The sequence below is a fragment of the Haliotis rufescens genome, unplaced genomic scaffold (genome assembly GCF_023055435.1).
Source record: "Haliotis rufescens isolate VD_foot unplaced genomic scaffold, xgHalRufe1.0.p SCAF_75, whole genome shotgun sequence".
Classification (NCBI taxonomy): Eukaryota; Metazoa; Mollusca; class Gastropoda; order Lepetellida; family Haliotidae; genus Haliotis; species Haliotis rufescens.
In genome coordinates, this window is record NW_025964367.1 from 1,184,096 (window position 1) to 1,196,149 (window position 12,054).

The window sequence follows — 12,054 nt, forward strand, 5'->3', positions numbered from 1 at the left end:
TATGACACCTCCCCTCAAGATGGGCAGATTTTCTGTTGGGAAGAAAATATCACTGTGCAGCTGTTCTTAATTGATTGTTTCCTTTGCAAGACACGATTATTACCAGCATTTGTATTACCTACAGCATTAACGTACCGGTGGAAATAATTGGTTTAATATCATTACTTTGTTGTTTGTGTATTTTTTAGTGTGGAAATTATTTGTTCCAAACTTGAGAACTTCTACACAGAGAATATCATTCTTCATCATTCGCATTTTCCGTAACATACAAGGCTTGTCCCAAAATGGGACGAGTTGGTCATGAAGAGAGAATATCCCATCTATATATTGTAATCTCATTTTAGGTGAGCAGTGAATTTATCTAGTCTGTTCAGTATCAAGATGTTATGTAGAGAACTGATGCACAAAATTATTAATAAATCCTGTGAAAAACGTGTGTTGTAAACGAGTTGGATCACACTGGGATGAGGTTGGATCACACTGAGAAGAGGTTGGATCACACTGAGAAGAGGTGGGATCACACTGGGATGAGGTTGGATCACACTGGGATGAGGTTGGATCACACTGAGAAGAGGTGGGATCACACTGGGATGAGGTTGGATCACACTGGGATGAGGTTGGATCACACTGAGAAGAGGTTGGATCACACTGAGAAGAGGTGGGATCACACTGGGATGATGTGGGATCACACAGGGATGAGGTTGGATCACATTGAGAAGAGGTGGGATCACACTGGGATGAGGTTGGATCACACTGGGATGAGGTTGGATCACACTGAGAAGAGGTGGGATCACACTTGGATGAGGTTGGATCACACTGAGAAGAGGTTGGATCACACTGGGATGAGGTTGGATCACACTGAGAAGAGGTTGGATCACACTGAGAAGAGGTGGGATCACACTGGGATGAGGTTGGATCACACTGGGATGAGGTTGGATCACACTGAGAAGAGGTGGGATCACACTGGGATGAGGTTGGATCACACTGGGATGAGGTTGGATCACACTGAGAAGAGGTTGGATCACACTGAGAAGAGGTGGGATCACACTGGGATGAGGTTGGATCACACTGGGATGAGGTTGGATCACACTGAGAAGAGGTGGGATCACACTGGGATGAGGTTGGATCACACTGGGATGAGGTTGGATCACACTGGGATGAGGTTGGATCACACTGGGATGAGGTTGGATCACACTGAGAAGAGGTTGGATCACACAGGGATGAGGTTGGATCACACTGAGAAGAGGTTGGATCACGCTGAGATGAGGTTGGATCACTTGTTTGAGGTGGGTTCAAACTGATATGAGGTAGGATCACTTGTTTGAGGTGGGTTCACATCAGGATAATGCCTGATCACACCAGGATGAGGTGAGTTCACACCAGGATGAGGTGGGTTCACACCAGAATGAGGTGGGTTCACACCAGAATGAGGTGGCTTCACACCAGGATGAGGTGGCTTCACACCAGAATGAGGTGAGTTCACACCAGAATGAGGTGGGTTCATACCAGGATGAGGTGAGTTCACACCGGCATGATGTGGGTTCACACCAGTATGAGGTGGGTTGTCACTGGGATGAGGTGGGTTCGCATTGGGATGAGCTGGGTTCACACTGGGATAAGGTGGGTTCACACTGGGATGAGTTGGGTTCACATTGTGATGGGGTTTAATCACACTGGCATAAGAAGGGATGATGGTGGGTTCAAACCAGGATGAGGTGGGTTCACACCAGGTGGGTTCACATCCGGATGAGCTGAGTTCACACCAGGATGAGGTGGGTTCACACCAGGATGAGGTGGGTTCACACCAGGATGAGGTGGGTTCACACCAGGATGAGGTGGGTTCACAACAGGATGAGGTGGGTCCACACCAGGATGAGGTGGGATCATGGTGGGTTCACACCAGGATGAGGTGGGACCATGGTGGGTTCACACCAGGATGAGGTTTGCACTATAACAAAACCAATCTTCAATAGGCCTGCATCAATAAAGGCGGCAATTCCATTTCCGTAAACATATGAATTTGTTAGTTGAACGATTCTGACAACATCATAAGCATGTATTTCTGTAACACTATCAAACAGTTAGGGGGCCCAGGCCAACTTGCACAAAGCCATCTTAGCGCTGAGATTACCGTAAGCCTATGTTAAAGTATGGGAGTTACGATGATCTCAGCGCTAAGATCGCTTTGTGCAGGTGGGCCCAGGAGTTCACGAAGAGGTGATCGCATCCTGCCCAATCGGGGCACCCGTCACAAACACATGCAAAGTCAGTTATTCACCTAAACATATGGTACGAGGCAAAATAAGGAATTGCATTGGACATCATTTTTGTCACATCTACGTCACATGTGGAAGAAATTCGCCAGCAATTGAAGAATATTAAAAAAAATAATTCAAGTTTGAAGCAAGGATTGTCGATCTACCCACAGTCAGGCGTTGAATAAACAAATTCAAGAGTGCAGGATGGTGTTTTAATACCCTAAGGTACGGTGGCCCGTAAGGGACATGGAGTCTGTTTTTCAATATTTTGATATTTCACTTACTGTTATCGTAACCTTTTGCAAATTAACACGATTTGTCATACAACTATGTGATAAATCAGGTTACGATAAAAGTAAGTGAAATATCAAAATATTGAAAAACAGACTCCATGTCCCTTATGGGCCACCGTACTAAGGTTACCGCGTACAATGTAAGATTCATTTGGGGATTAAAGAAGTTCGTGGAATGAGCGTTCAGTGATAACCTTTAAGCCAATCATTTTCACAGTCATCTTTGGGGACGAAATCAGTTTTCACTGTAACTGCACTTCTAAAAGTAATTTTAAAAATATTTACTTGGGTGTTACTTGGTTGTGGGATTAGTTATACGTATAGGAAGACATTCAGATATTGTGAAATATTTGAGAATCTGCACCTTGTGTAAACTGGAGCCCTTAACAACGAATACTGTTCTTTTTTTATCATTAAATGCCCGGTATATATTGGTGCTAGATATTTCATAAATATTTTCATGTTTTGATGTCGTGTGATAAAAGTAGTACTGTATATTTGAAGAAATTGCAGTTAGATAACAAAGCACTCTAGTTAAGAGCACCTCTTCAGCCGCCAGCACAGACACGGCAACCTGCTTCATCATTGTGTGTAGGTGTTCATGTGTATAATCAATCTCGCAGTATTGTTAGTAATAAATTAAACTGCATGCCATGTATATCGAGCCCTTGTCTTCATACACTACAGGATAACTGAATGTAGCCGCTACTTGTAAGTTCAAGAATAATGCCCTTGTTTTTGCCCCGGCTGTTTGTCGATCTATATGGGGCGAACATGCCGAGGTACGGGACACTGGAACGTTAAGCATCAAGAGGACTAGACACGATGGCGGCAAACTTCCACTCAAAGTCGCCGTTAATTCAAGATCTGTATTCCATGGAACTTCGGTAAGAGCACTTTATAATAATTATCAGTTTTCAGAATGATAAATAATAGAACGCACTGACACTGTCAGTCAAAGCAGTTCAATATGACACCGCACATTGGCAATTGCAATAAGTTCAAATTAGCATACTGCACGTCAAGAATAATATAACATCGTACCCATATATTATAGTCAGTTGGCCACCAGCGGAAAAGAGGCTCAGTTTAGATTTTCGTTCCCACATTTTCCTGTATACTTTAAACCTTTTCTTTTGCATAAAGGAGGTATTTGTACACAATTTTCATTGGGTAGTAAGTTTGCAAGTGTGTGTTACATCAACAAAATCTACCACCATATCTCAATAAGCAATTTTCGTCAAAATTGTTTTTTTGGGGGCGGGGTAACATTGTATACAATATCTCAGCCCCTATGTAATATATTTTCATTTTGTTTTCTGTATAGGATAGTACAATGGTTCAGGCAGATTTTAATACCCAGTTATAGTGGTTTTATTTTCACAGTTCAATGGAATTAGTGTTTTACCTACTCACAAGATTTGAAAATGAGGTAAAAAACATAATTTTTATCAATGTTTCCACTGAGAATTAGAATAAGAGTTAAATTAAACAAAATGTTTGCCAAATTCAGATAACCGAACATATTACCTGTAATCAAAGACATAATTTGGATAGTTTAATGACTTAATAAAAATGTTACAGCCAATATTGTCAAATTATGCATTTTTCCTTCAATTTATGCAATTTTGACTCCCTGAAAATTCACGCACACCTTGCAAGCTTACTACCCAATGAAAACTGTGTACAGATACCTCCTTTATGCAATAGAAAAGGTTTAAGGTATACAGGAATATGTGGGAACGATAATCTTGTTTTTCACCCCTGGCCAAATGACTATTACCTAACAAACCTGATACTTTGAACATTAGATAAATTACACATTACTCTTTAGGTTATATATCGTTAATTAAATTAATGAAACGGACAAAATCATCAGTACAGGCCAATGGAAAAAATCGTTAGTACAGGACAACGGACAAAATCGCCAGTGTAGGAGAACGAACAATATTGATGGACTGCTTTGTTATTAACAATCTTTGGGAACAATCTTTGATTATGTAGCGTAGACCCTTCAGATCCACGCACGCACAGATGTTTGTGCAAACTGCCTGTTGATTTTACAACACACTATTGCCTAGAGCAACGCGCACCTACGACTCAGCCTACCCGCTGTTGCCACTGGGAATCAATGACAACTGCAGAGTTCTCTTCTCAGTTGCCTCAGATCAATGTTTCTGACTGAGGTGAACGATACTATGTGCACCGACAACTGCAACGCGGCACTGCGCCAACAGGTAAACTTGCCATGAAATTGAACGATGAGGTAATGGAAGGAGATGAAGTTTCAAAGGCTGTTTTGTACAGCCACCGTGTCTAGATGTTGCTGCAGGCTCTGGGTCTATCATGATATTGTTCAGGTAAGAACACGTTCTGTTAGAGGGTTTAAAGGAATATACAGCTATGTAGGTGTGGGGTTTGTCTCGTGGTGTTATGATTCTTGGCGCCTGGCGCTATATAATAGGCACCTACTATGGTGTTAAAACAGGTACACCTTGCTTGTGTCTTCATGCGTAATATAACGATATTATGGAACGTGTTCTGGTAGGAAATACGACTGTTTAGAGTGTTCTGGTGTAATACACAACCTGTTACAGATGTTTAAACGAAGTGTTGTATCAGTACACGTGTGAGGGTCTCTCATTTAGGGCTAGTTTTTTATTGGTATACGTCTGCTGGTCTGCCATTAAGTATCAGTGTTTTATTGGTATACATACGTGTGTTGGTATGTCAATTAGGACTTGTGTTTTATTGGTATACGTGTGTGGGTATGTCATTTGGAATCAGTGTTTTTTTGGTATACGTGTGTGGGACTGTCATTTAGGATCGGGACCCGTGAAGATTTCAGGGTAGAACCCATACTTGCCGTAAAAGGCGACTATGCTTGTCGTAAAAGGCGACTAACGGGATAGGGTGGTCAGGCTCGCTGACTTGGTTGATGCTTGTCATCGATCCTAATTGCGTGGATCGATGCTCATGATGTCAATCACGGGATTGTCTGGTCCAGACTCGATTATTTTACAGACCGACTTCATATAGCTGTGCGGCGTTAAACAACAAACATTTAGGATCGATGTTTTATTGGTATATCTTTGTGAGTCTCTCATTTGGGGTCAGTGTTTTAATAGTATGCGTTTGTGGGTCTGCCATTTAGAATCAATGTTTTATTGGTATACGTGTGTGGGTATGCCATTTAGAATCAGTGTTGTATTTGTATGCGTGTATGGGTCTGCTATTAAGGATCAGTGTTTTATTGGTATACGTGTGTGGGTCTGCCATTGAGAATTAGTGTTTTATTGATTTACGTGTATGGGTCTGTCATTAAGGATCAATGTTTTATTGATTTACGTGTGTGGGTCTGTCATTAAGGATCAGTGTTTTATTGATTTACGTGTATGGGTCTGTCATTAAGGATCAATGTTTTATTGGTATCATATATGGGCCTATCATTCAGAGTATATATGTGAATGGGATATACTAGGATATTTCTATGTTCGACATCATCTGACAACTTAGGTACAGAACATATGAGACACACAAGGATGGTGGTATAGTCGACATCTTATACTAACTCGGGTAAATATCATATGAGATATACTAGGATGACGGAATAGTCGACATCATATACTAACGCGGGTATAGAACATAGGAGACACACAGCTAGGGATGATGGTATAATCGACATAATATACTAACGCGGGTATAGAACATATGAGACACACAGGGACGGTGGTATAATCGACATCATATACTAACTCAGGTGTGGAACATATGAGACGCACAGGGATGGTGGTATAATCGACATCATATACTAACTCAGGTGTGGAACATATGATACACACAGGGATGGTGGTATAATCGACATCATATACTAACTCAGGTGTGGAACATATGATACACACAGGGATGGTGGTATAATCGACATCATATACTAACTCAGGTGTGGAACATATGATACACACAGGGATGGTGGTATAATCGACATCATATACTAACTCAGGTGTGGAACATATGATACACACAGGGATGGTGGTATAATCGACATCATATACTAACTCAGGTGTGGAACATATGATACACACAGGGATGGTGGTATAATCGACATCATATACTAACTCAGGTGTGGAACATATGATACACACAGGGATGGTGGTATAATCGACATCATATACTAACTTAGGTGTGGAACATATGATACACACAGGGATGGTGGTATAATCGACATCATATACTAACTCAGGTGTGGAACATATGATACACACAGGGATGGTGGTATAATCGACATCATATACTAACTCAGGTGTGGAACATATGATACACACAGGGATGGTGGTATAATCGACATCATATACTAACGCGGGTATAGAACATATGAGACACACAGGGATGGTGGTATAATCGACATCATATACTAACGCGGGTATATAGAACATAGGAGACACACAAGGATGGTGGTATAATCGACATCATATACTAACGCGGGTATATAGAACATAGGAGACACACAGCTAGGCATGATGGTATAGTCGACATCATATACCAGCTCAGGTAGATAATATATAATTTGCATGTTATTACCAGAAAATATGTTACAATGGTCCTCATCGTGTGTCAGCTCAGATTAGGAACACAAGGACGTTGCTTTTATATGTGACCAGCTGATACACCCACACGCATGGCATTTGTATTCCGGTCATACTATCAATTTCAACGATTGATCGATCGATGGACTTAGTAGACTTTTGTTTTCATCCCTTTTCAGATTACGGAGGCGACGACTACGGACGTTGTTGCTGTACGTCGTCAGTATCAGCCTCATCATCGCCGTGCTCATGCGCATGAAGAGGAGTGAAAAGGGTGCCCAATCAAAAACTCATATTGAACCACCAATCGCTAACGAAGTCATGAATGACGTCACGGTACCGGAAGTCCATCACGTGGTGTTCTTGAAAGTTCACAAAGCAGCAAGCTCTACCCTTATGAACATATTCATGAGATTTGGAATCTCACGTAACTTGAACGTCATGGTTCCGAAAACATTAAATGTATTTAGCCAATCTACGTACCTTCATCAAAATCAGTTTCTTCACTACTCCCCCAGCGGACTGTATGACATCCTCTGCTGCCATGTTGTATACCGGAAGGCGTCCATTGCGCCATATTTCCCGGCCGACACGCGTTATATCGGGATAGTGAGGGAACCATTCCAACAATTCCTATCAGCGTTTCTTTATTACAGACATTTATCATATCTGAAAAAGATTTCAGGGGATAATCCCGTGTCAACATACCTGCAAGATCCATTAAGATATGAGCCTGGCCACGCCCTTTCTTCGTACACAAACAATCGGATGACCTTCGATTTCGGTTACCCGTTCAAAGAATATGACAACACTTCCTACATGTATGACTACGTTGATCAATTAGTGTCAGAACTGGACTTTGTAATAGTCGTAGAATACTTTGACGAATCTATGTTGATGCTGAAACAGCTACTTGGGTGGACTTTAAAAGATATGTTGTATATCCCGCGCAAGTACGGGGAAAGACGGAACACACTGACATTTACAAGAGAAGACAGGGAGCGGCACAAACAGTGGGCAAGGCTGGACCATATTCTGTATAAACGGTTTTTAAACATTCTTCTAAAAAAGCTAGATCAAAAGAACAAATTATTTTACGAGGAACTGGACACCTTTAAAGATTTGAGAGCGAAAATGGAACATTTCTGTACAGCGACAAAGAAAGAAGAACTGTTTCTACCTAAGTCAACGTGGAACGAAAATTTTACTGTCAGCAGAAAAGATTGCGACCTCATGCAAATGAATGCAATTCCCCTCATTAACTTAGTGAGAGGGAGGTATATTGTAAAGTGAGTTGCATTTAACGCTCATTTGACCGATATATCAGCTATATCACCTTCTCGGCGTGGTGTGGTGAGAAGCCCGGTCGCAAGGGTTCAGCACGAAAATGGTATTTTACAGATCAAGATTCATAACCGGATCTAATCTGAGATTCGGGCACCTAATCCCTGCGAACTGGTCAACTCCTGCCCTCGGTATGTTAAAGAAAAAGAGGACAATTAATTTGAGATCTACGTGCATGTAATTTCGTTTATCTGCCATTTCGTTGTCCTTTCAACGATTCGAAGCAACCGATTCTTACTTTTTTATGTAACCACGTGCTGTCCGTGTGTTGACATTGTGCCATGCCTTGCATTTGCCTTTGACGACGAAATAACAAACTGCCAGTAAATGGTTTTGAATGACTACCGGAGACTTCTTCGTCCTCTTTTTATTATGGCACCTATATCACGTGTATGTATATATACGACGAGTCCTAGGAGGACTGAACATGCTCATCTGGTTCGAAACACATGTTGTCCTGAATGTTACGTAACAGCGTCGCACAGAATATGATGACACCCCAGACGCTGTTTATCAATGTTCGCACACCGTGTGTGCTTTACTTGTGTATTTTGCCGAAAAATAAGCGCTCGGCTGTAGCGATTGCCTTTTAATCTATTGTGACGCGAGAATCTCCCCTTCTAATATTACGTAATGAGGTATGTACCTTTCCAGCAAGACTCGCATGGTTTGAGGTGAGGTGAAATGGGGTTTAACGTCGCGTCCAAGATTATTGCACTTATATAGCGACGTGCATGTACGTGTGTGTGTTTGTGTGGCTGCTTGTACTAGTCCGGACTGATGCCGATTTATAGTGCTAGCTCACTGAGATACCATGCCGCAGTTTAACATGAATACCCCACTCAGACACAGTATACTGACTCCGAGCCGACCAGTCCTTGTTTTATCCCCTTAATGCCGAGCGTCAGACAGGGTAACAACAATTACCATCTTTTAACGTATTTTGGTATGACGCGGTCGGGGATCGAACCCCGGACCTTCCGCTCTCCGGGCGGACGCTCTACCACTAGACCACGGAGACGGTCCGCATGGTTTTATCACGAGGGCCTGTACAATAAATGCTATTATAACAGTATCTCTCTTTGTCATATATTTCTTGTTTGACGTCTTGAAGCTCCATATGACCCTTTGGGAGGAGTTAATACTTCCACTTGAGCGTCGTCAATGACACGATTTAGGTGGTAACACTGAGGTAGCAGCAAAATACATTTCATGGGCATTTGTGTTACAATTTATTTTACAAATGTCACATTTTCAATGGTAAGGGCAGGATACTATTACACCAAACATTCTACAGTTCTAAAGCTGGGTGAGAATGAACGCTTATTTCAAGAGCAGAAACCTTTGATGACACACATAATGACGTCACTAATACCCCGAATACGTGGATCGTTCCTACATGCAACCTTTGCTATGTCTGGAAGAGACTAGATTATTTAAGAAATAGACGGAGTCGTTTATCGTACCATTAACACGGGGAAAATGGAAAAAGTTTTACAAATATTTCATCACGTAAATGCGACTTATTAAGAATTAGAAATGATCAAATAAGGGAATATTACAACTAATAGACGAGGTTGCAGTATCTTTGACCAGCCAAGAGTCACACCGATAACGCACATCGGACAGGACCAGTATCTCTCATTGTGCGGGTCAGATAGAGTTAGGCAAAAAACGTAAGATGTCAAAACATCTGTCTGCATCTACAGCTGTTTTATCATTCACTCTTATCAAGTCGCATGTAGCACCTATACATTCGTGGCATACTAGCAACTGGTAAGCTATTATTCTTACATGACAGTGTCCTGATTTCAAAGGCACTATCAATTTCCTTGAAGGTGGTTCCCTATCACAAGATGTCAACCAGTGGAAAGGGATCCAAAATACTGCTCATGAGTATGAAAATGTAATGGTAAATACTTTACCATTTCTATCAGCCTCTTGCTCGCAAGATGGAGGCAACTGATGAACCGTGAGCGATTTCCAAGAGCTCCCGAAGTGATGCTCTTCTCTTATACCATGATTCTCAAGCAGGCGGTAGTCACCAGGGCGCTGACAGAGTATATGGTGCTCTCAGACTAAAGTGGTATTGGCCTGGGGTGGACAGCAAGATGGCCTGAAAGATGACAGGACCACGTCACAATCAGAGGAACAGCTCTGAAACAACGGTCAACAATCCCACACTTCCTCGGACCACGGAGCAACAGATACCCAAAGTAGTTGACCAGTACTACCCAGTTGAAAAGCTGCTGCGTCAACGAATGCAACAGGGTAAACGTTACTATTTAGTGAAGTGGGTTGGTTACTGAGTTTCTAGGTTTGTCAGCACCATACCCGTGCTCGTGGGTTTCACCGAAGTGGTAAACGTCTGAGACCTGCATCACTTCGGGCTTTCCTCCCACATAAAGCTGACACGCCGTGATTTAACTGGAATAATGTTAAAAGCGGCGTTAACCCAACTCACTCACTCCCTGTACCATTTAATTGTAAACAACAAATAGTCCAAGATGTTTTGTTGTTTTCTTTCATTTCAATCGCCCAACTTACTTATTGTATCCCTCAGTACAAGATACAAGCACCAGTGAACCTCGCAAATCACAAATCACCAAATAGTTGGTTGTATTCTTGCTCAGTAATATGTCGGTATGCCAGGATTAAACATCACCTATGTAACTCAAGGTAAGGCACTTTACGGTTGTCGTATTCCTTACCACGATGTACAGCTTGGTGGGGACACGGGTGGCCCAGTCGTTTAAGGCGCCGCGATTCGCTGTGCAGAGTTGCGTCCCTTTGGGACGCCAGAAACCTATGATTGTGGGTTCGAATACCGGTTCGCCCCGATTATGTTTCTAGGTTTGTCAGCACCATACCCGTGCTCGTGGGTTTCACCGAAGTGGTAAACGTCGAAGACCTGCATCACTTCGAGCTTTCCTCCCACATTAAGCTGACGCGCCGCGATATAACTGGAATACTCTTAAAAGCGTCGTTAAACCCAACTCACTCACTCACTCACTCACTGTACAGCTTGGTGTGTGAACCCTCTTTTAAAGAGAGTCACGCTGAAGACCCGGGTTCGATTCCCGACATGGGTACAATGTGTGAAGCCCATTTCTGGTGTCCCCCGCCGTGATATTGCTGGAATATTGCTAAAAGCGGCGTAAAACCATACTCACTCACTTTTAAAGAGACCATTTCGTGCATATGTTCTCATCAACCGTCATGGTATATGTTGCCAGATGTCTCTGTGAAACCTGTAGAGACACTGCCAGCAATTTCACTTTACTTATGGATTTTTGGGACGAAATTTTAAATGAACATTGGGATACTATTAACATGGGGAAAATGGACAAAGTTTCACAAATATTTCACATACCACATATTAAGAATCGGAATTTGTCAAATAAGGAAGTATTACAACTAGTAGACCATGACCCACTTGCGCAACGCGATCTTAGCTCTAAGATGATCATAACTCCCATACTTTAACATAGGCTTACGATAGTCTTAGCGCTAAGATCGCTTTGTGCAAGTAGGCCCAGGTTGCAGTATCTCTAACCTGAATAGGCTCAAACCGAT

At 42.1% G+C, this 12,054-nt stretch overlaps 2 protein-coding genes across 3 annotated transcripts; one reads left to right on the top strand and one right to left on the bottom strand.

Annotated features, from left to right (window-relative positions):
- Positions 1 to 384: 384 nt before the first annotated feature.
- On the bottom strand, positions 385 to 1,887 carry LOC125376768 (uncharacterized serine-rich protein C215.13-like). The gene is made up of 2 exons (XM_048388637.1): positions 1,741 to 1,887; positions 385 to 1,236 (listed from the first exon to the last, which is right to left on the bottom strand). The coding sequence occupies exons 1-2, from the start codon at positions 1,885 to 1,887 to the stop codon at positions 385 to 387; spliced, it is 999 nt and encodes a 332-aa protein (XP_048244594.1).
- A 1,330-nt stretch (positions 1,888 to 3,217) lies between these two features.
- Positions 3,218 to 8,822, top strand: LOC124150603 (galactosylceramide sulfotransferase-like). Of its 2 annotated transcripts, none has more exons than XM_046522553.2 (2): positions 3,218 to 3,438; positions 7,314 to 8,822. In XM_046522553.2, exons 1-2 carry the CDS (start codon positions 3,377 to 3,379, stop codon positions 8,425 to 8,427), a joined length of 1,176 nt encoding a protein of 391 aa, XP_046378509.2. In that variant the 5' UTR covers positions 3,218 to 3,376; the 3' UTR covers positions 8,428 to 8,822. The 2 variants fall into 2 exon arrangements, with proteins under 2 accessions (XP_046378509.2, XP_046378510.2); XM_046522554.2 differs by lacking the exon at positions 3,218 to 3,438 and adding an exon at positions 4,707 to 4,911.
- The last annotated feature ends 3,232 nt before the right edge of the window (positions 8,823 to 12,054 follow it).

Bases quoted from the DNA above. Each gene is read 5' to 3' on its own strand.
- LOC125376768 (XM_048388637.1), bottom strand. From the start codon at position 1,887: ATGATCCCACCTCATCCTGGTGTGGACCCACCTCATCCTGTTGTGAAC. The intron at 1,237-1,740 runs GTGAACCCACCT...ACCTCTTCTCAG, and splicing joins TGAACTCAGCTCATCCGGAT to TGTGATCCAACCTCATCCCT.
- LOC124150603 (XM_046522553.2), top strand. From the start codon at position 3,377: ATGGCGGCAAACTTCCACTCAAAGTCGCCGTTAATTCAAGATCTGTAT. The intron at 3,439-7,313 runs GTAAGAGCACTT...ATCCCTTTTCAG, and splicing joins CTGTATTCCATGGAACTTCG to ATTACGGAGGCGACGACTAC.